Source organism: Lithobates pipiens, unplaced genomic scaffold, assembly GCF_037356315.1.
Source record: "Lithobates pipiens isolate NorthernLeopardFrog02 unplaced genomic scaffold, aLitPip1_a1.2 Scaffold_3, whole genome shotgun sequence".
In the NCBI taxonomy this organism is placed as follows: Eukaryota; Metazoa; Chordata; class Amphibia; order Anura; family Ranidae; genus Lithobates; species Lithobates pipiens.
In genome coordinates, this window is record NW_027507790.1 from 243,933,109 (window position 1) to 243,960,807 (window position 27,699).

The 27,699-nt window shown below is 42.0% G+C and overlaps 2 protein-coding genes across 2 annotated transcripts in view; one reads left to right on the forward strand and one right to left on the reverse strand.

Annotated features, from left to right (window-relative positions):
- Positions 1-27,699, reverse strand: part of RAB27B (RAB27B, member RAS oncogene family) — a 380,975-nt gene that overhangs the window by 323,318 nt on the left and 29,958 nt on the right. The gene's annotated exons all lie outside the window — the stretch shown is intronic.
- Positions 18,575-27,699, forward strand: part of LOC143941264 (uncharacterized) — a 221,326-nt gene continuing 212,201 nt past the window's right edge. Inside the window, 2 exon segments of the mRNA XM_077463301.1 lie at positions 18,575-18,628; positions 25,747-25,797. Of these exon segments, the coding sequence (XP_077319427.1) occupies positions 18,575-18,628; positions 25,747-25,797 (105 nt within the window).

Here is a 27,699-nt window from a genome sequence, read left to right on the forward strand (position 1 = left end):
GGGGCACTATTCGTCCCACTGATACCAACAACGGAGCACTATTTCTTACACCAATACCAATGATGGGATACTATTCCTGCTACTTATTAGGGGCACTACTCCTCCTCCTATTGACCACCAACCCTGAGGCCATATTTATTCTTACTGATGCTGGGCCCAGTACATGTTCTGCCCCCGCTGGGCACAATTTGGCCCTTCTAAAGTCTGAAGGCCAATAAACTGGCCCTTTGTTTGAAAAGTTTGGAGACCCTTGGTCTAGAGCAGTAGTGTCCAAACTGTGTGCTTACATTTATCCGGCCATTGGGACAATATCCCTCCCCCCACTGTCAGCAACAGTGGGGCATTGTTCCTGTCACTGACGCAAACAATGTGGGACTAGACCTCTCACTGAAACCAACTATGGCACACTATTTCTCCCACCAACACCAATGATGGAGCACTATTCCTTCCACTAATACCAATGATGGGGCACTAGTCCTCCCTCTGAAACCAATTATGGGGCCCTAAGCCTCCCTCTGACACCAATGATGGGGCCCTAGTCCTCCCACTGCCTCCACTGATGGGGCCCTAGTCCTCCCACTGACTACAATGATGGGGCCCTAGTCCTCACACTGACTCCAATGATGGGGCACTATTCCTCCCACTGAATCCAACGATGGGGCCCTAGTCCTCCCACTGACTCCACTGATGGGGCCCTATTCCTCCCACTGACTCCAATGACGGGGCACTATTCCTCACACTGACTCCAATGATGGGGCACTATTCCTCACACTGAATCCAACTATGGGGCCCTAGTCCTCCCACTGACTCCAATGATGGGGCACTATTCCTCACACTGATTACAACGATGGGGTCCTAGTCCTCCCTCTGACTCCAATGATAGGGCACTATTTCTCCCACTGGCCCTTTGTTTAGAAAGTTTGGAGACCTCTAGTCTAGGGATTAGGAAAAAAAAATTTTCCAGATAATTTTATTTTGATAACTATACATACAAACAGATAATATATCAAATAAGTTCATCAAATATCTGAAGTCATTAAACGATATAAAAGAAAAGGAAAGAAAAAAAACAAAACCACAAAACATAAACCAAACAAACCTTGCACCTCTCATATCAAATTCACTTATCATATAATAACCAACGCATAATAGGAGCATGAATACAATCTACTAATCAAATTTACTTACCTAATCCTCCACCACCAGCAGATGGCGCACCCCCATGCTCCTGCAGTGGAAATGCTGTGGGGAGTGGCCTAGCAGCAAGGAGGAGCGAAGGATCAGGTAAGTAAATCTATTTTAACAAGTCCCCTAGGGCTAAACAAGCAATTTACTTCAAGGGATGATTGGAAGGGATAATCAGATCAATGTTGGTCAACTTTCTTGATAAGAGGGGACCCAAGTATGGCCCCCAACATCACCAAAGGACCACACATAAAATTAAGTGAATATTCTGTATGAGAGACAGCAGACTCACAACAGGATATAGTCAAAGGCCATGGAAATGATACAATAGATGATCAGAGACTGTGAACATGATATCAGACATACATATATAAAAAGGGGTGATATTGCTATAGTAGCCTTTGATGTTCTCTATCCTGATGGATTTTTTTTTTATATACTATGGCTTTTTGGATGCACTTCCCTTAATGAGCGGTGTGGCACTAAGCAGGCATTTTCACTCCCATGACTCTGCCTTGGTTGGGTTTTTTTATAATATGATATCAGACATATTCAGTCTGAGACTGTGGACATAATACAACAGATGGTTAAAGACTGTGGGCATGATACAAGATATGACCAGAGACTGTGGGCATGATATCAGAAATAGTCAGAGACTGTGGACATGATACAAGAGATGGTTAAAGACCGTGGACATGATACAAGAGATGGTCAGAGACTGTGGGCATGATACAAGAGATGGGTATAGAATGTGCAGATGATACAAGAGATGATCAGAGACTGTGTGCAAAATACAGGAGATGGTCGGAGACTGTGGACATGATGCAAGAGATGCCCAGAGACTGTGAACATATAGTAATACAAGAGATGGTTAGAGACTGTGGACATAATACAAGAGATGGTCAGAGACTGTGTACAGCATACAAGAGATAGTTAGAGACTATGGACATGTTACAAGAGGTGGTCAGAGACTGCTTGCATCATACAGATGATGGCCAAAGACTGTGGTCATGATAAAAGAGATGGTCAGAGACTAAAGACATGATACAAGAGATGGTAAGAGACTGAGGACATGATACAAGAGATGGTTAGAGACTGTGGACAGGATACAAGAGATGGTTAGAAACTGTGGACAGGATACAAGAGATGGCTAGAGACTGTGGACATGATACAAGAGATGGCTAGAGACTGTGGACAGGATACAAGAGATGGCTAGAGACTGTGGATAGGATACAAGAGATGGCTAGAGACTGTGGACAAGATACAAGAGATGGTTAGAGACTGTGGACATGATACAAGAGATGGTTAGAGAATGTGGACCTGATACAAGAGATGGCTAGAGACTGTGGACATGATACAAGAGATGGTTAGAGACTGAGGACAGGATACAAGAGATCTTTGCAAAAGAGGGGGGAAAAAGTTATGAACAATGGGGACTGGACTTTTTCGTGTGGACAGGGAGTGAAAAGGAATTGAGGATGTTTGTGGATCTATTGGGAACAAATTCCTTTAACTTAAATTTCACCATGGAAATGAGTCTTTCCAGGATAACTTTCCTGGACGTGCAAATCTTTACGGATGAAGGTGGGGCTGTTCAGTCCACTCTCCATCGAAAAACAACTGCGGCAAACTCACTCCTACAGGCATCAAGCTCACACCCGTCCCCTCTGATAGCGAGTATCCCATACGGACAATATCTTCGTCTACGACGAAATTGCAGCAGTCACGAGGATTTTGTCCTAGAGGCAAGGCAGCTGAGGTTGCGCCTCCGTCAAAGAGGCTACAGTAACAAATGCCTCAAAAGGGCCTATGCACAAGCCAAGAAACAGAATAGGGCCTCATTAATACATAACCATAGACCACCAAAGACCAATAAAGAGGTCAGATTCATCACTACATATAATGAACAACATGTGCAAGTTAAGGGAGTCCTTCAGAGATATTGGTACCTTTTGAAGGGTGACCCCCTTTTAGCCAAACATCTCCCGGAATATCCGGGTGTCACATATAGAAGGTCGCGATCTCTGAGGGACTCTTTAGTACAAAGTCATTTTTCTTCCTCTGTAAGGTTGGGTTCCAGACAAACAGGTTGTACCCCTTGCCACAAATGTGGCTTTTTCCGATACCTATATGCATCAAAATCCATACGTTTACCCAATGGCCATGTATTCAAGCCCAAATTTGCTGTGACCTGTCAGTCAGTAGGGGTTGTGTACATTATGGTCTGCCAGTGCAATGCTTTCTATGTTGGAAAGACGAAACGTCCCTTCTTCCACCGCATCAGGGACCATGTGTCCCTGGTGCGTGGGAAGAAAATGGAGACTCCAATCAGCCGACATTTTGGCTTATATCATCAATTTAATGATAACTTCATGCACTTCTTTCCTTTAGAACATATCCCCCCAGGAGAAAGAGGGGGTGATTATAATCAGACTCTCCTACAACGAGAAACTAGATGGATATTTAATTTGAAAGCTACTCGATCTCCGGGACTCAATGATGCTTTTAGTTTCAAACCTTTTCTTTAACAAGTGTTAGTAAAATGGTTTTTTTTATTTTTTTTTATTTTTTTTGCGGATTACGGTGATGAATGCCATATCTGAAAGGGATTTCCTAGGTAATTTTCCTTGTGGGGTCTGTACGGGCACCCCGGGGCGGGCTTTGACTCTCTACCCTCCCTAACTGGTTAGGGGTTCAGTCAGCCCGCCCCATTTTCAATTGGGAGTCTTTTTCCCCCTCCTCTTTTTCGGCCGATTGGTTGCGAGTACCCTTCACTTTTTCCATCCTGTTGAAATCAGGAGTGTATGGTGATTGACTTATAATGTCGATTCACTCTTACCCCTGGTTACTCGCTATTTCGATGTATCTAATTATAAGATCTTGGCATTTGGCCTTCAGCCATTAGGGCTGCATGTCTCTGACTTTATATTAGGTCATTGTCAGAGTACATGGATTGATATATCATCTTCTGGCAAAAAAATTTTTTTTTTTGCCAGAATCCAAAATGGGCGTCGCGCGATATGGACGTGACCTACGTCCTTCGCGCATGCGCAATAGTCATCGTTACGCGCGGGACGGTGATCCTCTCAACAGGTGTGCCCGCAGCCCGGCGGTGACGTCAGACGCCGCCGGGCTGGAAGCACGAGTTATTAATGCGGGTCCCAGTCAGTACCATCTCAACTAGTGATGGAGGCTGACGTGGGGAGCTGCTGAACGGGCGGAGGAGCACCCAAACCTTTATGACCACACACTATTCAATTGAACAGGTAGGAAAGGAAAGGCTCTGAGGGGATCACATTGATGATCGCTTGGGGATACTCTTGCAATAGTGATTGGAACATTTGTGTTCTCTCTCTTTCTATTTTTTCTTTAGAAATCAGCATTGTTAGACCTTCTGTGCCTGAACTACACTCTATCTAATCCATGTCTGACAATACACGGTGATTGTTGATATCGGGCTTGTTGAACTGGTTCTACTTTATTTATAAATACCATCAGGGTTCTATCAGGTATGTTTGGAGCATCGATTGGGCCATTCTGATGTTTTATTTGAACTGGCCCATTACATATTTATTTCTTGTGCTTCTGCAGATCCCCAAGGGGGTTGATTGGGAGATCCCTAATGGTGCCCTCACCGCGATCTGCTCATTTGATGACAGAATAAAATAAGATAATTGGTCTTTATCCTAAGAAACAATACACAATTTAGACAAACTGTCACGACTCCAAAGCACTTTAATCTATTAGACCTATGGGGTAAGAGGCTGTGTTTTGCCTTGTTTTTCTATTTTACACTAATATATATATTTTTTTCAGATACTTCTTTTTCATAACTTTTCTCATGCATAATATTTGTATGTTAGAATGTCATCGTTATTTTATTTTATTTTACTTTTTCTTTTTACTTTTTTTTTGTTTTTTGTTTTTTGGTCTCAATTCTGTTATCGTTCTCTTTAGAGGAGAACGATATTAACTCATACCTTACAATTATGAATATGTGGGACGCCACCCAAATAAAGGGTTAATGTGTCCCCCGGTTCGGAAAATTACTATGGTATTCAACATTGATTTGCTAATTATGTCCTTATGTTCTACGTGTAGGGTGGTGGTTGCGTTCCTCTCCAGCCATCAATGATGTCTGGGAAGGAACTCCACCACTAGAGTTATTTGATCAGAATGTGTTGACCTACATCGGTTAATACTTTCTGTACCCTCTGTGATTTTGCTATGTACAAAACTTATTTATGTATATTTATTGTACTTCTTTTCTAAATCAATTAATTTGTTTATATAATTCTTGTTCTTTTGTAGAATATTATACGCTGCAATTGTCCTGAGGAAGCTCTATCTGAGCGAAACATGTAGAAAAAAACAATGCAGTTTGAATTATACACTAATGTGGTAACATATGTAGTCTTCGAGGCTCATATACCTATTTCTGTATACCCGTATTTTGTACTGTATATGTAAAATAGATGAAAATCACTTGTTTCAAATAATGCTTTTTGTACATTGAATAACATTTATAATTGATTTTAAATATTGATTGATCATACTTAGTGCCGTTGATAAAATCCCGGGGGTTGGTTACCCTCCAGTCCCCATTGTTCATAACCTTTTCCCCCCTCTTTTGCAATGATTCTTAACTGGGATGTGGCACTTTTTTCATTATTTAGATTGATATGACCTCCAGCCTTGTCATATATACATCCTTTTGTCTAGGATACAAGAGATGGTTAGAGACTGTGGACAGGATACAAGAGATGGCTAGAGAGTGTGGACAGGATACAAGAGATGGCTAGAGACTGTGGACAGGATACAAGAGATGGCTAGAGACTGTGGACATGATACAAGAAATGGTTAGAGACTGAGGACATGATACAAGAGATGTTGAGAGACTGTATGCATCATACAGATGATGGTTAGAGATGGTGGACATGATATAAGAGATGGTCAGAGACTAAAAACATGATAAAAGACATAGTTGCTGCAGAATGGTAACCTGTTTCAAAAGACAGTCATGATACTAGACTGCTAACAGGGCAATAAGGAAACATGGATTGGTGTCTGTAGGGGCCACAAGGGTGGCACACAAAGTGCCAAAGGGCCACAGGTTTGGTATCAGGGGGCTAGATAATGCTGGATGCCCTCTTGCCAGAAAATGTCTGTATCTGACCCGCAGGCTGTATCTGACCCGCTGCAACCTCTAATGCACACTGCAAGAAGCTCACAGTGTGCAGTGAAATCAGAGTAAGCAATTTCAGTAGAGGAGAGGAACCTGGGCTGGCCAAGACTGAAGGGAAGGCGAGAGGTCAGTTTTAAATAAAAATAAAGATCAAAAACATGAAGCTGTGAATGTGTCGGCCATCACTGAGGCAGAATGAATCCTCTAAGTATTTCTCCATTGATTTCCCTTCATATGTAGGAGAATTTTAAGTGTCTGACTACTGCAAGCAATCTGGATGGAAGGCGCTCGCGCCAGGGCCTGCTAATGAGATTGTGCTGCGTACAAACACAGGCACTGGGCCGGCTCGCCGAGTTGCTCTATTCATCAATCTCGCTGACAGGTGCTCAGCGTCTGCTAGAGAATCTTCTTCCCCCTCGTGGGTCCATCGCTATGGTCCAGACCAGGGGTGTTATTAGGACAAACAAAAACAGAATGTTGGAATTAAAAAAAAAATCACAGAACTCCAAAGCCGCGTACACACGGGCGGACTGTCTGGCCTACTTAGTCCGCCGAAACACATTTCAGCGGACAGTCCGCTCGTGTGTGGGCTTCAGCGGACTTTTTCAGCGTGCAGTCTGGCGGACTAAGTATTTCGGAATTTCCATAATACTGTCCGTCGGACTCGCATTTCGGCGGACAATCCGCCCGTGTGTGTGCTAGTCCGCCGTACTTTTGAAATGAGCGGACTTTTCCCGCCCGGAGAAAAGTCCGCTCATTTCGAGCGCGTCTCCAGGTAGGCGGGGCCCGCGAAGGAGACGTCGCTGGCCCCGCCGCCTGGTATGGACTTAAAGGGGAACCCCCAACGCCGAAAAAAATCCCCCAAGTCCACAACAGACCCTTGTCCAAGCACGCTACCCGGCCGGCCAGGAAAGGGGGGCGAGCGAGCGCCCCCCCCTCCTGAGCCGTACCAGGCCGCGTGCCCTCAACATGGGGGGTGCCTTGGGGAAGGGGGGGCCGCGCGGCCCCCCCACCCCAAAGCACCTTGTCCCCATGTTGATGAGGACAAGGGCCTCTTCCCGACAACCCTGGCCGTTGGTTGTCGGGGTCTGCGGGCGGGGGGCTTATCGGAATCCGGGAGCCCCCTTTAATAAGGGGGCCCCCGGATACCGGCCCCCCACCCTATGTGAATGAGTATGGGGTACAATGTACCCCTACCCATTCACCTGTAAAATAAAAGTACAAAAAAAACACAACACACGAGATAAAATACTTTATTGCACAGCTCCGGGGGTCTTCCGTCTTCGGGGGTCTTCTCGCCGGACTCCTCCGCTATCTTCTTGTAGCTCTTTTGCTAGCGGAGGAGTCCGGCTTTCTTCCTCGCCGCCGGCCTCTTCTCCCGACTTCGGGGGTCTTGTCCCCCTCTTTGGTTCTTCTGCCGGGCCACCGCGCCTTCTTATAGCTCTTTTACAGGCGGACTAACTAACAATCCGACGGACTAAGTTGGCCAGACAGTCCGCCCCGTGTGTACGCGGCTCAAGAAGTGATAACCCTTTGAGGTTCACTCATAACAGGACTGTGGCACATTTGGTGTACATCTACATATAGATACGGTGCCTTGAAAAAGTATTCATACCCCTTGAAATTGTCAACATTTTGTCATGTTACAACCAAAAAATGTAAATGTATTTTATTGGGATTGTATCTGATAGACCAACATAAAGTGGCACATAATTGTGAAGTGGAAGGAAAATGATAAATGGTTTTCAATAAATATATGTGGCGTGCATTTGTATTCAGCCTCCTTTACTCTGATATACCCCTAACTAAAATCTAGTGGAACCAATTGCCTTCAGAACTCACCTAATTAGTAAATAGAGTCCACCCATGTGTAATTTAAAGCGTATGTAACCCTTACAATTATTTTAGCCATTTTATTATTATTATTTATTATTTGTCCATCAGGGTATGTCTTTCCAAGAAAGAGTGGCCTCTTTTGTTACAGTTTGTTCTTCAGGGAGAAATAACTGGGGATCTGTCAGTCCCTCCTTTTTTTCATTTCAAAACTGACCACCTTAAGCACGGAAGCACATCAGTGTTAGCGTGGTCAGTTTGCGTCTATCTAGAGATCCAGGCATGCCACACGTAAGCATGGTGAGCCTGTGTCTCTGTAGTTAGGTCAGTAGACACTCCCCCTGGCCATTGCCGCTGCTGCAAGAAGGCTGTGACCCATCAGCCAATCACAGCCTGTCATATGCAGTTGAAGCCAATAGGGGTGCAGACAGTGGAAGATATACACAGAGAAAGGACTTACCCTCTGTGTATGTTGCTCACAGCCTGGAGCGCAGAAGAGGCAAGCTCCCGGAATGCAATGTAAACAGAGGAAGAAAGTATTCCCCATTGTGTTAGCCCTTGTACACGGACCGTGTTGTCGGATAATCCGACTGTGTGTGGGCTCCATCGGACTGTTTCCATCGGAATATCCGACGGACAAAATTTTAGAGCTGGGCTGTAAAACTTTCCGACAACATGATCCGATCGGACTTTGTCCGATCATGTGTAGAGAATTCCGATCAAAGTGCCACGCATGCTCAGATCAAATTCCTAGACCAAAGCTATTGGCTACTAGCCTGAACGTAGTCTCGTCGTAACGAAATAACGTCATCACGTTACGTAAGATCGGATTTTCTGACAACTTTATCCGACCGTGTGTATGCAACACAAGTTTCGGACAAAATCCGTCTGACAAAATCGGAAAAAATTGTCGGAATGTCCGACCCTGTGTACAAGGGCTTAGACATCACTAGTAGACATGTGCAATTTGTTTAATTACGAATTTGTTTTTTAACAAATTTTAACAAATTCGTTAATTCCGAAATTAGCAAATTTTTCAATTTCCGAAAATGCCGAATTTCCGAATATCCCAAATTACAAATTTCCGAATTTCGGATATTCTAATTTCCAGATTTTTAGAATCTGAAAATTAAAAAATCTGAAAAAAAGAAAATCAGTAAAATTCAAAATAATAACTATTTAATTATAGGTATTGGAATTTCCTTTCAAATTTGTCTGTTTGTGAACGTAACGAGTACGAATTTATCTGTAGTTACAAATTATCTGAAATAACGAATGCCGTAATAATAATAACAATAAATAACAATATTAATAATAAAACCTTTTTATTATTATTTATTATTAATTTGTTCCATTCCATTTGTTTAGATGCGGCATTCCTTATTTTGGATAACTCATAACTTCAGATAAATTTGTGTTCGTTACGTTCACTAACAGCCAAAATTGAAAGGGAATTCCAATAACTATAATTTAATAGTTAGCTATTATTTCGAATTTTACAGATTTTCTTTCTTTTTTTCAGATTTTTGAATTTTCTGATTTTTGAACTTTTGAATGTCCGAATTTTCAAATTCCAAAAATTCAGAAATTCGAATTTCTGAAAAAAAGCAAAAAAAAGAAAGAAGCGAAAACGAACACATTTTTTGTCAGTGCACATATCTAGTCATTAGCGGCCCGCCCCTCCTCCAACACTGGCAAGCCCCATCAGCCGCGACATAAAACTCAGAAGAGTCTTTGCGGTCATACATGTGTAAAGAGTAAACTAGTGCGCTCCACCTAATATGTCATAAAACAATATACAAAATTGATGCGCATAGGAAGCAGCCAGCATAAAAACAGTGATCTCTGCACTAAAAAATAGGTATATAGATTAATAAGAATGCGGCGCTACCTAAAAAGTGCTAAAACTTATAAATAAATAGTAATCCCAAATTCAATATAAATCAAATAATAACAACTAAATGAAGCATGGATATAATAAGAAATGAATCAATGTAAATCATCCAGATTAAGATACGCGTGCACGCAATAAATGTGCAACAATTAGTGAAAAAAAGTCAGTGAGAAATTATCAATCCAGTGATTAAATAGAAATAATTTGCATAGATAATCCAAATGTAAACAAGCATATAAAAAAAAAATATATATATATAAAAAATATATATAAAAATACATAAAGTGAAAATCCGTGAAAAAAAACAAATATAGTGACTATTTAAATAATCAATATACACACGTGATTGTCCATAAATAAAGTGCACTGATGACTGGTAAAATTGCAAAAAATATATAAATAAAGTTCATGCAAAAAAGTGTAAAGAATCCATTCCCAAGAGTGGCAAATCACTGCAAACTTCAGTGCTTAATGGGTGCACCAACTATTTTCCCCAGCCTCTCACCTCCAATAGCTGGTAAACAGGCACTGTGTAAAAGGGTAACTGCTGGCTTCTTAATCATTCAGTCACACTGCTCCACCGCTGTTTGTATTTCACTGTAAGGTTATATATTATATGCCCTCCCAATAGCTCCAGGATATCCAAGCCATATAAAATGGAAAAACACAGAGGGCTTTCATGTGTAGTATCTTCGCTATTTTATTGAAATAAAAGGTAAAATCCACACTTACATTCACAAATACAGCAAAGTGTGCAGCAACCGCGGACTTCCGGTTTCGGCCGTAAACCGGAAGTGATAGGTCCGACACCAAATTCCTTCCCTGACGCGTTGCGTTACAGAACGTAACTTTTTCAAAGGGAATGATTAAGAAGCCAGCAGTTATCCTTTTACACAGTGCCTGTTTACCAGCTATTGGAGGTGAGAGGCTGGGGAAAATAGTTGGTGCACCCATTAAGCACTGAAGTTTGCAGTGATTTGCCACTCTTGGGAATGGATTCTTTACACTTTTTTGCATGAACTTTATTTATATATTTTTTGCAATTTTACCAGTCATCAGTGCACTTTATTTATGGACAATCACGTGTGTATATTGATTATTTAAATAGTCACTATATTTGTTTTTTTTCACGGATTTTCACTTTATATATTTTTATATATATTTTTTATATATATATATATATATTTTATATGCTTGTTTACATTTGGATTATCTATGCAAATTATTTCTATTTAATCACTGGATTGATAATTTCTCACTGACTTTTTTTCACTAATTGTTGCACATTTATTGCGTGCACGCGTATCTTAATCTGGATGATTTACATTGATTCATTTCTTATTATATCCATGCTTCAATTAGTTGTTATTATTTGATTTATATTGAATTTGGGATTACTATTTATTTATAAGTTTTAGCACTTTTTAGGTAGCGCCGCATTCTTATTAATCTATTTGCGGTCATACATACCTCCCAATATTTTGAGATGGGAATGAGGGACACCTACTAGAAAATGTATGTAGGCATAGGATGTGCTCCCTGCCACACCCTCTTAAAGGAGAATTAACCAAAACAAAAGGTTAATTAAATCCACAAGAGCTTCTTTTTTTACCACTACTGTTCCTTTATATTGGCTTTTAAAATTTACAAATGCAGCAATTTAGAATTTAGATGAAAGGTTTAGCACTGGGAAACACTTTTTGAAAGATAAAAAGTGCATTTTATATACAATTATATAGATCAGACCAAAATGAGGGATGAACGAGGGGGAACAAGGGACAGAGGGACATTGCTCCATATCAGGCACAGTCCTTCGAAATCAGGGACAGTTGGGAGCTATGATCATGTGACCGCCGAATCAAATATATAAAAAAAAACGTATCAGAATTGTTTTCGGGAAAACACCTAACTATAAAACAAACACATATTTAATTTACTGTCCATAGAGGTGTTTTGCATAGTGTGTATTTACATACACTTTAATCAAGGTATAAATACAGCTGTTCTGTGAAGCCCTCAGAAGTTTGTTAAAGAACCTTAGTGAACAAACAGCACCAGACAGGTCAGGGATAAAGTCGTGGAGAAGTTTAAAGCAGGGTTAGGTTATAAAAAAAATATCCCAAGCTTTGAACATCTCACGGAGGACTGTCCAATCCATCATCCGAAAATGGAAAGAGTATGGCGCAACTGCAAACCTACCAAGACATGGCCGTCCACATAAACTGACAGGCCGGGCAAGGAGAGCATTCTGAAAACATGACCTGTTGGGATGTTTGGTAACTGGAGTTGAGAAACCCTGACCTATGTAATATAAATACATTTTCAGACGGAAAAAAAAAGTGTAAAAAAAGAATATTACACCTAATCGCTTTACTCCACTGAAAAAGTTTGAGCCTGCCCCACCCCCACATAATGCACATACAACGTAAACCCATGTCATATCTTTATAAATGATATTGGGTCTGGGACTGGGATTACAAGTATGATTTCTGTCTTTGCAGATGACACCAAACTATGCAGTGGAATAACGTCCTTACAGGATGTCTCCAATTTACAAGCCGACCTCAATGCTCTGTCTAATTGGGCGACTATGTGGCAAATGAGGTTTAATGTTGATAAATGTAAAGTTATGCACTTGGGGGCTAAAAATATGCATCCATCATACATGCTAGGGGGAGTACAACTGGGGAAATCCGTAGTGGAGAAGGATCTGGGGGTTTTGGTAGATCATAAGTTCAATAATAGCGTGCAATGCCAAGCTGCCGTTTTCCAAAGCGATCAAAGTGCTTTCTTGTATTAAGAGAGGTATGGACTCCAGAGAGAGAGATATAATTTCGTCCCCCCCCCTCCCTGTACAAATCATTAGTAAGACCTCATCTGTAATATGCAGTTCAGTTTTGGGCACCAGTTCTCAAAAAGGATATCGGGGAACTGGAGAAAGTGCAGAGAAGGGCAACCAAACTGATAAGAGACATGGAGGAGCTCAGCTATGAGGAAAGATTAGAGGAACTGAATTTATTCACTCTTGGGAAGAGGAGAATAAGGGGGGATATGATCAACATGTTCAAATATATAAGGGGTCCATATAGTGAACTTGGTGTTGAGATATTCACTTTACGGTCAACACAGAGGACAAGGGGGCACTCTTTACATCTAGAGGAAAAGAGATTTAATCTCCAAATACGGAAAGGTTTCTTCACAGTAAGAGCTGTGAAAATGTGGAATAGACTCCCGCCAGAGGTGGTTCTGGCCAGCTCAGTAGATTGCTTTAAGAAAGGCCTGGATACTTTCCTAAATGTACATAATATAACTGGGTACTGACATTTATAGGTAAAGTTGGAGGATAAGGAAGGATTTTTTCCCCTGCTGTAACAAATTGGATCATGCTCTGCTAGGTTTTTCTCGCCTTCCTCTGGATCAACTGTTGATATAGGATTGGGTATATGGGATTGTTTGATAATTTTTTTTATTTTTTATGGTTGAACTAAATGGACTTGTGTCTTTTTTCAACCTGACTATGTAACTATGTCAGGGGAGCCTATGTAAGATAACATTGCGTGTGCTACAGGTTACATATCTCCACACACGGTGGAGTGAGAACACTAATTCTGGGTCTATTATTCATGGTTAATTCTAAACGAATGGCGTGTAAGGGCTTTTAAAGTGTCACCTATGGAAAATATAGGGTTCCCGAAGTTGGCCGTCATCTTTATGGGCACACGCAATTTTTTAACTTGACATGTATCTATTTACTTGGTGCAACCTGTGGCTGCTTTCTAAGCCCACGTACACACGGTCAGAGATTTTGCCAACCAAATCCGTCGGATTTTGCCCGTCGGATTTAGTCCGACGGATTGTGTCCGAAACTGTTGCATACACACGGTCGGGCCAAGTTGGCGAAAAATACGATCTTTCAGAACGTGATGACGTAATTTCGTTACGATGGGACTACATTCAGGCTAGTAGTCAATAGCTTTGATGTAGGAATTTGATCTGAGCATGCGTGGCACTTGGTCCGATCAAAATGCTCTACACATGATCGGATTAGGTCCGTCCGGCCCAGTTGGTCGGGAAATATTTCCAACATGTTGGAAAATTGGGTCGGACGGAGATTCGGATGGAATCAGTCCGATGCATACCACACACAGTCGGATTATCTGACGACACGGTCCGATAAGACGCATTCCGACAGATTCTCCGACCGTGTGTACAAGGGCTAAGAAGAATGACAAACTGTAAAAGTTCAGCTGGGCTCTCACAGGAGAAAGCAAGTGAGGCAAGTGAGATGTGTGTGGTATCAACTTTTTGACTTTAACATGGTTGTAAAGTCACTGTGCCCAATTACTAGAATCCCCTCTGTTATAGGAAGCTATGTTGCACAATGTCTTTGTTTTTGTTTTTTTGCAGCACAATACCTTATCTCAGAACATCACTGTGCGCTCATGTGACCTCTTTTCTTCCCCAATCTGAGGACTACAATGGGAGGGACTGAGATTCCCCTCTTACGTCAGCCGGGAAGAGAGTGGTGGGAGGTCACATGACCACACAGCGGCCCTCTGAAATAAGGTATTGAGCTACATAATTAAAAACAAAGACAATGCAACATAGCTTCCTATAACAGAGGGGATTCTAGTAATTAGGCACAGTGACTTTAAACGGAATAGCAGCAGGAGGGGAGGGGCAGGGAGCAGATAGGCTTTCACATCACTGACTCAATAGCTGACATGTATGGAGAGAGGGTAAGAGGAAGAGCAGCAGGATGATGGAGGCACATAAACTGACCACAGTATCATGGATCAGCAGCCATGATTACCGTGGTCAGCAAACACAGGGGAACACAGGATCAACCAGGTATTTTACAGCATAGAATGGGAGAAATGACACTGCACAAGCACTATGCTGTTTATCATGTTTTAAAGGAGCAGGGTCTTTTTTAGGGTTACAACCACTTTAAATTGTTACTAAACCCAGGACCATGCATTCACTATATCTGGTCTCCCACAGTACATAGAACATGGAAATGCAATTATTTTAGTAAATATAAATTGCTAAATACCTTTTCTCATAAGCAGTATATAGCAGTCCTGTGACTTCTATCAGTGTCTGGTTAAAGTGGTTGTAAACCCTTACACACCACTTCTACCTACAGGTAAGCCTATAATTAGATAAAAGTGGTGCACCATTTAGGAGATATTCACTGTATTAGTATGTGCCGATATCATCGGCACATGCACACTGAAGAAACGGCTCGCTTGTGCCATTTCTTCAGCTGCTGGGCCATTATCGGCGCATGATAGCGACGTCATCGCAGCTCTGGCCAATCACAGCGCCAGGATTAGGGGGGGGGGGTTAGATTGCGCTATGGACCACTCAATACAAAAGGTAAAAATATATATAAATATGAAAAATTGGGTAAGAGCAGCCTCTATTTATTTCCACCCAAACGGGTGGAAAGATACTGAAAGGGGTAAGAGAGGAAATAGACCTGGCGCTATACCATATACCACTACAAATCTGTACGTGAGAACTCTGTTATGTGTAATTTTCAGCGTGCTGGCAATTAAATGGAAATCATAGAATAAAAGTCATAAAATAGAAAATGCTCATCCGAATATTACTATTAATAATACTAAAGTGCAAGTGATAGACCTGTGCATAAAGACTTTGTAATTTTCAGCGTGCTGGCAATTAAATAAAAGACATGGAAAAAACCATAAAGTGGAAATTGCTTATCCAAAAGTGACTCAAACAGTATGCTGCTAAAGTGCAAGTGCCAGTGAATTTACATGTGCCAATAGCTATATGTTATCATACGTGAATTAAAAATATGGAGTAAAACAAAATGTGTTATCTTAGAACTACTAAAAATATGGTGACTATATTTTGTTTATAAGGTGTTTTGCACAAAATATCATGCAAAGTATAATCAGGAATAATTTCGTGATGACTGACACACTGCAAAAAATAATAAAAATATAAAAATATACAAATATAAAAATATAAAAATATAAAAATATAAAAATAAAAATAAAAGTCTCTGGTGAGTGACGGAATCTTCCGTGCGTGAAGGAGAGGGAAGTGATAATTTCCAAAATTATTTCCCGTGTTCAGTGGTCACTTCTATATTATGCTCTCACCGGAAAAAGGACCCCATCCGGGGTGGATCAGCCTTCACAATATCAGCTATTGTGTCGCTCTCTGGCTTGCTTCAGATGCAATACTGGGGATCCCTCGTTTCTCCGTGAGTATAGTGTGCCACGTTATGTTAATTAAAAGAGAGGCATATCCATAGTGTGATAACGTTTAAAAGTTCATTTTTATTCACAAAAGATTAAAACTACTTACAAAAGCAGAGTTTGCAAATGCGGTTGTGTTACAGCTTTAAGACGGTTTTAAAAGTCCCGCTCAGCTTCCTGGTGTATGCTAGAGGTGTACGTCGCTTGGCCACGCCCTACGCGTTTCGTCATACAGACGTCATCTGGAGCGGCCATCTTCATACACCTTTAGCTTTATATAGGGTGTATTGTTCCTATCGCGCATGCGCGGTCAATCGCCGCCATTTTTAGTGAGGGAATACCCTCATTCTTTAGTACTGCGCCGTGTGATGTTCCTATTGCGCATGCGCGGTCAGTCGCCGCCATTTCCAGTCAGGGAATGCCCATTTAATTCGCTGCTTGTACGATGGACAATACACCGCTATGTTTGAAGCTGCAACTTGACCCACTCTATGCTCAGACTTTATCAGAGTCAAATTCTAATGCACAGGAACTAAACAATAAAACAAAACAAAACAAAAACCAGAAAACGAATGTGGAAACTGCTGTAGTGAGGAAACTAGTAGAGAAGATGGTTGTGTTAAAAAAGATATGGTTTTATTTAAACGAGAAGCTAGATAGATATTGTGTGGGGACTTGATTTAAAACGATAATAAGTTGGGATACCCGATTCTCTATTTATGTTACCGGGTCATTTAATTATGGAAAACTTATATTGAATTAAAGTGAATACTCACTATTGCGACTATGCTATAAACGTTACTTATGGAATGAGTTAAAATAGATTCTCACTATTGCAACTGCGCTATGTCAATAATTTAACAAGACGGGGCCTATTTAATACTTGGAGAAGGGAAGATTATTTATTAAAAGAAAAATTATGTTCCTATAAGGATAAAAATAAAAAAATATATATATAAAAAATATGTATATAAAAAAGTAGTCATTATTATTATTATTATGTAAGGGATTTGGCCTATAAAGGATATATGCTTTAAAAAGAAACCATTTGTATTCAGTATAAGAAGATGTGAAAAAATGTAGAAGGTATATAGAAATAAATAAATAAATAGACAAAAAAGTCTGTAAAAATGGGAAACAAGAATGCGTTAAGGGAGGACCAAATTGAGAATGCCTTGATTATTACCATATATTTTTACCGGAAATATTCTAATTTTTATTTTTATTTTTGAATAAATAACATTCGACCCAAATTCATGTGTTGTTCTTTAATTTTTAATAGAGGTGGAGTCCATCACTTATTTCCACCTTGGATTAATTATGTGATTTTACACCTTGGTTGACTACCATATGTGTCTGCTTCATGGGTGGAGGATATTTGCCCCTGATTGGTGTGTCAGATCTCCAATTGTGTTTGACCCCTGAGACTACATGTAATAATAATGGTAAGTATAGAAACTTATATAGAGAATCATGTATATGGATATGCAAGGGATGGGTTTGGAGCCATTCCCAAAGGACATGTGTCTATAGTTGCATGTAAGGGAGGGGGAAGGATTGGAAAGGAAAAGACTTTAGAAGTAATGGTAATATTTTCCGTCTTATGGTGAATAAGGAAATGTCTTACTGCCCTTTTCTTAGCAGGTATGAGATTTTTTGGTTTGTTGAATTTATTACATTCGACCTGGAAATGTTCTTAAATAAAAATTCCAAATATATTAATAGCAGATTAAAATTAGTAGTTAAAGATTAAAAATTAAAAATTAGAGGTTGGAGGTTAAAAATTGGTTAAGAAACAATTAAGATCCAGGTCTATATTCATTCCTGCAGGGTGTAAAGTTTCCAGGTTAAAAATCCACTTTGTTTCGTTCTGTGAAATTTTAATAGTCATGTCTTCTCCCCTCCAATGTCCTTTAATTTTATCAATGGTGTAGAAGATCATTTGTTTAGGATCTTGGTTATGAAAGTCTCTAAAATGCCGAGAGACACTATGTTTGTCATATCCTTTTCTGATGTTTTTAATATGTTCCCCGATTCTTACATGTAGTTCCCGTGTAGTTCTTCCTACATATTGTTTGTGGCAGGGGCACTCTATGACATATGTCACATGCGTGCTTTTGCAAGAAATCAGTTCTTTTATGGGGAATTCTCTTCCATTGGTAGTTGAGGAAAATTTTGTAGTTTTCCTGTGACACAATCACAGCGCCAGAGCTTGCAAACCTGGAAATAACTCTGGGAGACATGTCGCTGGTCACAGCAGTGTGCCGGGTGTCGCTGCGGGGGCTTCGATCTAAGGTAAGTATTCCATAATGAGCTAGTATGCGATGCATACTAGCTCATTATGCCTTTGTCTTGCAGGTTTGTTTGTTTTTCCCCTTGGGTTTACAAGCATTTGTAGGAGGAGTTTTCATTCTCTTCTGACTGGGGGCTGTATGACCCCTGAGTCTCTGTCTGAACAGTGCTGATTGGCCCTGTGCTACACACATGCAAAAAAAAAACCCTCTCTAGCAATACACCAAACTGAGCATGTGCAGAGTGCCTCCACAGCTCTGTTCTATCATGAGATGGATTGGAGACTGCGGAAGAAGAGGAGGATCAGAGAAGACAGGATCAAACAGCCTTTTTTTACACAATGCAGTGGAATTTTATTATTATTATTATACACGATTTATATAGCATCAACAGTTGACGCAGCACTTTACAATGTAGAGGGGAGGACAGCACAATTACAGTACAGTTTAATACAGAAGGGACAGGAGGGCCCGGCTCGTAGAGCTTACATTCTAAAGGGAGGGGGTGGCGGTATAAACGTTAATAGATGCGGGGAATGATTTGATGGGGGTGGCCAGGGCTGCCAACCTCCCGCATCATTTTTTACTGACAAAATTTACTGACAGACACATTTTTTTACTGGCAAACTGAGAAATGACAGAAGTCCTATTGAAAACTAACACAGTGAATATTTGAACAGTATAAACATGATATGGAAACACTGACAATACCTATAACAAAGTCATTTGCTAGCTTTACACTTAAAAAGTCAACACAGCATGAAATTATCAGCCCCTGGCAGTTGTAAAAAAAAAATCACAGATTTTCACAAACTGTCAGTAAATAACCTGGCAGTTGGCAACCCTTAGGCCCTTAATAATAACCCCTTAGGTACCACAGTGCGTATAACAAGCATGTTTTATTGCATCTACAGAATGATTTTACTGTTGTGGGTTTAGTAACACTTTAAGTGACCTCAAACCCCGACACTCAATCTGAAATGTCAGCTCAACAACTGAATTCATGGTAAATAAGGGGAACTATGAATATTTAATGCCTGCACAGTTACAATAAATGCATTTTGACCCTTGCATAAACTCCAAGTCAAGATCGGTCCTTTAAGCTCAGAGGAAGTATTTCCTGAGATTTTAATGAACAAAAGACACATTAAAATAAAAAAGCAGAGAAGAAAAACTTGTAATGCAATAACCAGCGGGACGCCGGGTATTTGTAAAATCTTTAGCAGATGAAGAAGAGGAAGCCGGGAGAGCAGAAACACAGAACAAGCAGAAATGAAAGGAACACATTAGGGCTCTCATGCTGCTGCAACACACAATAGGTAAAGGTGGAGGAAAAAAATAAGCTGACAAAGGCAGCCGACACATACGAGAAGCAGCAAATTAAGGGAAACTTTCTAAGCATTCTATAGAATGTTGTTACTGATGGAGCTTATGCCATTGGGTCCTACGGAGGCATGCTTATAATGAATTATTTATTCATCAATGTACATTGTGCTTAGAAGCACTATATTCAGCAAAAAGGAATATGAAGGTGGGGGGGGGGACTTTGACGAAACTTCAACGTGACTTGAAGCCATGCCTGTGTAACCTTGAGGTCTATGGACCTCAAGACGCATCAAAGTCTGACTAAAGTAGTGCAGGGCCTACTTTGAGACTGAAATCGGTGAGTGAATCCTCAGTAGTGCCACATCCAAAAATTGTTAGAAAAGAACTAAATACCCCTAGGAGGACTTTTTAGGCACTTATGTATTGAGAAAAGTATAGATAGATGTATGTTTGTAGAAAAGGATATTTATTTAACGGAATATATTAAAGTGGAGTTCCACCCTAAAGTGGAACTTCTAATCATCGGAACCCTCCCCCCCTCCGGGTGCCACAATTGGCACCATTCGGGGGGGGGGGGGGGTACAGATACCTATATAAGGTAGGGCCTCACTTCCTGATTCCCATACCCAAGATGGCTTTGGGTGCCGACATCGCGGACGGGCAAGTGTCCATATTTTAAAAGTCAGTAGCTGCAGTATTTGTAGCTGCTGACTTTAGATAAAAAAAAAAAAACAGCGGAACTCCCGCTTTAACCTCTTGCTTACTGGGCATTTAATCCCCCCTCCTGCCCAGACCAATTTACAGCTTTCAGCGCTGTCAAACTTTGAATGACAATTGCGCGGTCATACAGTGTTGTATGACCACGCAATTGTCATTCAAAGTACACAGATGAAATTTTTATTCTTTTTTTCCCACAAATGGAGCTTTCTTTTGGTGGTATTTAATCAGAACTTGGGTTTTTATTTTTTGCTAAACAAAGAAAAAAAAATTTTGGAATTAAAAAAAAAAACATATTTCATAGTTTGTTATAAAATGTTGCAAACAGGTAATTTTTCTCCTTCATTGATGTTCACTGTTGGGCTGCACTGATGGGCGCTGATGGGTTGCACTGATGGGCGCTGATGGGTTGCACTGATGGGCACTGATGGGTTGCACTGATGGGCTGCACAGATAAGGCGACACTGATAGGCACAGATAAGGTGACACTGATGGGCCCTGATTGGGGGCACTGTTGGGTGGCACTGATAGATGTCACTGATGGGCACTGATAGGTAGCACTGGTAGGTAACACTGATGGGCACTGGTAGGTGACACTGTGGGCACTGGTAGGTGGTGCTGGTGGGCAATGGTAGGTGGCACAGAAGCCTCTGCAGAGGCTCTCCACAATTGAGACTGATGTCCCTCACACAGCCGCTGGTGATGTTTTTTTTTCTCCTCATGCTACCAGAGTGAGGAGAAAAAATAGTTGATTACCGACTCTGTTTACATCATATGATCAGCTGTCATTGGCTGACAGCTGATTACGTGGTAAGGGGTCGGGATCGGTGGGACTGCATGGGATAACAGTCAAGCAGCTTCTTAGCCGCATCGGTTGTTATCCCAAGAAAGCCAACCGTTGGTGTGAAGGGGTTAAAATATCCACGGGCCGGGTGCACGTGAATTCATCACGTGCACTGATGGGCTGGACATAGCGGCGGCGGGCTAGGTGTGGTCCTCGGGCTATAGGTTGCTGACCCCGGGGATAGAGGAATCTGTTGGATTTTTTTCTTTCAGCCCAGCTTAATATTAGCCACATACATATCCATTTTAAGGGTTTTTTTTTTTTTTTTATCAAATCAAAACAAGATTTTTTAACTGGACACAAATGCATCTTTTTTTCTTTTTGTTTGGATACAAAAAAATACTTGATTTGATCTAAAATTATGATCTAAAAGATTAAAATGAAAACTTAAAGTAATTCTTAAAACCCCATAAAAAAAATAATAATAATAAAATGTTTTCATACTGACCATGTCACATCATTACCATGCCCAATGACAAAGCATAAAGGGCACAGACTGAGCCTACAATAGAAGGATTTGAGAACACTTGGTCCATACTTTAAAACCAAAGACTTGAATTGGTTGTAAACCTCAGAAATTAAATATGAACAAAGCATATCCCTCTATAGTGTGTACTTGCTTCAGTCCAGAGCACTGTCACTTTTGTCTGCTGCTTCGTTCCTTTGCTATCAGCACGAATCACTTGTGACAAGTATTCCTGACACCAATAGAATAATGGTGACAGGGCAGGGAGCTCCAGCTGATTGACAGACTCAGATCTGCCCCTGTGTGCTGTGTAGAGGGGGGTGTCTTGTCCCTCCAATCTGCTATCAAAGCTCTCCTCACTGAGCTCTGCAGTGTAACTTCAGCTCTCCACCCCCTTATTTCTGAATGCTCAGACAAGCTTTAAAATTCAGCACTTTGAATAGATGTAGAGAAGAAGGGGGTGCAGTTAAACAGGTACAATCTATATAGGGGGATTTGTTTCATCTCTGTGTATCATCTGAGGCCAGTCAATTCACTGAGTATATTTAAGGGTTTACAACCATGTTAATACCTATGTACTTAGAACCCCAGAACAAGGACAGTTTGCAGAGTTTCCATAGCCTGGCCGTTGGATGACACCTTGCTGCAATTTGGAAACCTCATCCCCCAATTATTCCAAGAGTTAAAGTGTTACTAAACCCGGCACCCTGCACTCACTATATCTGGTCTCCCACAGTACTGGAAATGCAAATGTATTCGTAAATATAAACAGCTAAATACCTTTTCTCATCAGCAGTGTATAGCAGTCTTGTGACTTCTATCAGTGTCTGGTAAAGCCTGTAGGAGGGGGCGTGTCTGGATGTGAGCCGAAGAGGATGTGCTTGTGAAGAGCTCCGTTTATCCTGCAGCAATCCATCACCATCCTTCCCACAGTGCACCCTGGTAAGCCTTTACAGCTGCCCTGCTTGTCCGCCATTTTGAGGCCTACGGAGCCTCCTGCATCCTCCATGCTCTGGTGCCACGATTCGCGGGAAGAGCGGTCACCCCATTCTCCCAGTAGGGTTACCACCTTTTCTTTAAGGCAAACCCGAACACTTTAGCGACGCACAGCAATTTTTTTTTTTATAGTATAAACTACACATATATTTGGCTATTAAATAACATTTCTAATCATATGAAGTTAATAACATAAGTTCCCCTTTACATCAGAGTCTGCAGAATTCACCTTTAACATCTGAATCCACAGAGTTCCCGTTTTACATCAGAATTCGCAAAGTTCCCTTTACTGTAAGGGGAGACTCTGCAGACTCTGATGTAAGGGAGAACTCTGGAGACTCTAAAATAAGGGATGCTCTGGAACCCTGATTTAAGGGGGAACACTGAGAACTCTGATGTACGGAGGACTCTGATGTAAGGGGTGCTCTGAGAACCCTGAATTACCTTAGTTTACTCACTCAGAGGCAGGAGAGAGAAGGAGGGAGACTTCAGTCATAGACAGGGATGGATGGTGAGCTCACTCATCCCTTGTAAGTCAGTACCTCTCATCCAGATGTATCTGGAAGCCATAGTCCGGTCTGAATAATGTGTCTCGGTTTCAGGCAGTCTGAAACCTGGACGCATGATTCTGAACCTGAACTGTCCAGGTGAATCCCGGACAGGTGGCAACCCTAACTCCCAGACCTGTGGCAACATTCCTGGAGGGTCTGATTGGGTGCGTGGCATCAGGGGGCTGTCGGATGGTACCATAAGGCCGGCTCCACGCACACACAGCCCACCGACATCTTTGGGCCTATGGAGCCTCCTGCATCCTTCTTGCTGTAGCGGCCGCTTCACACTCCCATCCCTGTGGCAACATCCCTGGAGGGGGCTGATAAGGGGTGCAGCATCTGGGGGCTATCAGACGTTCCCATTAGGCCTCAGGGCAGGAGCTCAGCTGTGCACTGATTTCAGGTGTCTGCCACCCCTGCATGGAAGTCTCGTTCTCCCTCTCCCGCTCTTAACGGGACAAATCCACCACCCTGCAGTTCAGCCTGAAAATCCCCAGAACACCTGCTCGTGCCCTCAAAAAGCAAATCAGTGACCAAAAAGGCGCCCGCACAGCCTGACAAGTGTCCCAGCACCATTCTGGATCAATTTAGAGCACTGTTAGCAGATATGGAACTGGCAGCGAACGCGATGGCCTCTCCACCTCTGCAGGCACCACCACAGGCAAGTGACACCACTGTTATCCTTGTGGCCATAGAACAGAGTAGAACCTCCTTACTGGTCTGCATTGATCACCTGGCTGAGGAATGTAAGCTCATCAGGGCAGATTTGAATAAAATCAGGGGCACACTTTCTGAGATTGAGTCGCGGATTTCTACCACAGAGGATCTCACTGCCCACCATGATGTTGCCCTCCTCACATTACAGCACACCGTCCAATCACTGGTGGCTAAATCTGATGATGCGGAAAACCGCCTTCAGAGGAGGAATGTCAGGGTCCTAGGTCTTCCTGAGGGGGCAAAGAAGGACTATCCAGCTGAGTTTGCGAGCCTTTCTTTAAGACCCTTCTTAACCTGACCGAGGTCCCCCAACCTACGTGGTGGAAAGGGCCCATAGAGTCCTAACTGGCCAGGGCACCCCTGGGGCTCTACCGAGTCCCTTCCTAGTGAGGTTTCTCAATTTACAAAGACCGAGATCACATGTTCAGGGAGGTCCGTAAGCATCCCACCCTTTTCTATGAACATACAATGGTGCGGAGAAGCCCTGACTTCTCCGCAGATTTACAAAGATGTCGCAAGACCTTCACTGATGTCAGAAAATGGCTCCAGGAACGAGATATCAAATATTCCATGCTCTTTCCAAGTTGCCTGCGAGTTAAACATAGCGGTTCGGTGAAGTTTTTGAATCTCCTGATGAGGCAGATACCTGGTTACTATCTCTGCAGTAATCTTTGTGCTTACTCTCCAATTTACAATCCTGGTTGTTGTTTTTGTTCCAAGGTTCGTTTGTTCATGTTTCACGGATGCTTGATCAATTCAGCATATTACAACGTGTGGAGCGATACCGTTCTCCTGCAGTGGGAGCATGCAGGGGGACCCCTTTACCCAGCTGCCTGACATCCTTCTTCAGCCTAGTGACCACCTAGCGGATGTCCTCTATGCATGCCCTGCAGTGGGGGGTAGGCTGGCCTTCCATTTGCTGACTCATGTTGTACCCACAGTCTTATCGAAAGTTGGGGCGATGCACTCTCCTGATCTTACTTTATCCTAGCTAATCTGAGCTACAGCAAAATAAATCAACATACCTTCTCTATGACACTGTGCTCACGCCGGGCATCTCTGGACTATCCGGTCGCCCACTAGATGTTATGGGATACATGTCCCCTCACCCTCGCCTGCTGTTACAGGCCAGACACCATCAGGGGTCTTCCCTGGAACTTTGAGCCTCAAGTAGGCAATTTTGTTTTGGTATAAAAGTGTAGGGAATAAACTACTAGCCCAGTTATGTTGGGGTGTTGGCTAAGTAGTTGGGAGTTTTTTGCTAAGGTTGAAACTGCTTGCTTGTCTGATTACACGGTCATGCTTATCACCATTTTATTTCCTTTTCTGCATCTCTGTTTGCTGAGGGAATTTTCTCTAGAGTAATTACTGAAAGATTTAGCAATGATCTTTGCTAACTATCTGAATTTATCACATGATGGCTATGTCTGATGTTAGACTAGTTTCCTGGAACATACGAGGCCTGAATCATAAATTGAAACGTTCCTTAATGTTCAAATTTTTAGAGTCCCACAAGCCGCATATCCTATTTCTACAAGAGACCCATCCCATGGGAAGTAAGATATTGGCTCTGCATAGATCTTGGGTAAGGAAAGGGATTACGAATTTGAAACATATCACTAAGGACGGTAAACTCATGACATTTCAGGAATTGAAAGCCCTGTACTCGATACCCAACTCACGGGAATTTAGATACTGGCAATTAAGACATGCTTTTAGGACCCAATTCCCGGAAACAATCATTTTGGGATCAGATGGGGAAACCCCTTTCCTCTCTATACCTTTACTTGATGGTAGCCCACAACATTAAACCAACCCAATCTCTGGAAAGTTGAAGATAGACATACAGACCCTTAGTGACGAGGAATGGGGCGGGGGAATTGTGTGTCCCCTTTTATCCCCTCGCTGATATAGGCAAAAGACAGATTTATTCAATCCAAATTCCTCCACAGGGCCTACTACACCCCACAGAGACTAGCCCGCATATACCCTCAGCGATATCCATTGTGCCCCAGATGTAGACAGGAGGTAGGCTCATTCTGGCATATGGTCTGGTCCTGCCTCAAACCCTATTGAAAGGCAGCCGCTGATACCTGGAGCAAGGTGAGTTGGACACAGATCCCGCTGGACCCCCTGATTCTCCTACTGAGTCACTTTGGCGATGTGCAGGAAGACAGGTACACTAATCTTTGTATGACATTCTCCCTTTTCTATGCTAGGAAGGAAATACTCCTAAGATGGAAGTCGGCAGAGCCATCCACAAGAGACTCTTAGTGCCTTTCAATAAACTCGGTACTACCCCTTTACGGGCTCACATATGAGAGCAGGCAGTGCCCAACAAAATTCAATAAGGTTTGGTCGGGGTAGATAGACACTAATGGTTAAAGTACTAAGAGTAGACCTGAAGTTTTACTCACCCTCCTTCCTCCTCTAATCCCCAGTCCAGGTATCCCCCTGGACTGGTGTTAGATACCTAGGCTGATACTGACGTAATCCTGCTTTTTATGTCTGTATGGTATTTCTATCGATCATGACATTGTAATTCAGATTTGTTCTACAGTAAACATTTCTGTTAAAAAAAACTATGACCTAAAAATTCTGGCCAAGGACCTCGCCACTAGGTTGGTCAGAGTTCTGCCTGAACTGGTTGACACTGATCAAACCGGATTCATGCCAGAAAAATCCAGTGACATCAACCTGTGAAGAGTTCTCACTCATCTGCAGCTCCCAAATTCTCATTCCCAAACCTGTGTAATGGTTGCATTAGATATTGAAAAAGCCTTCAATATGGTAATACATGAAATTAGTTCATCAGTCCTTTGGATTCGGTCCCTCCTTCTGCAAGTGGATAGATATATTGTATAAATCCCCAATAGCGCAAATCAAATTAGGGGCCTGCTGTCTGATCCTTTCCCAGTAGAGAGAGGAACCAGGCATGGGTGTCCCCTCTCCCCATTTTTGTTTGCTCTGGTCATGGAACCTCTGGCATTGGCCCTCAGGAACTCTGACTCAGTAAAGGGCATTAAAGTAGGCCCTATCACTGAAAAACTTGCTCTATACGTGGATGATCTCATGCTTTTTCTCAATGACCTGGGACCCTTCCTCTGTGCTGCTCTGAATATTATTTCAGAATTTTCAGAATTATCTGGGCTGAGAGGCAAAACTTCATGCAGACCCCTCTGTTTTACTGACCTGGACCTCCTCTGTCAGATATTTGGGCATTAACATTATCCCTAGGGTCTCTGACTTTGCTAAATTAAATCTATACCCCTTACTCACCCAACTCAAACTAAAACTTTGAGCTTGGAATAACCTGCCATTATCCCTCAAATGCCGGATGAACCTAAAATTAAATTCCTCCAAGTTTTTCTTTATGCTCTGAGGCACTCCCCAATTTGGATCCCCAAACCCTTTTTTCAAAAATTTGACTCCCGTTATAACCTCCTTTCTGTGGAAGT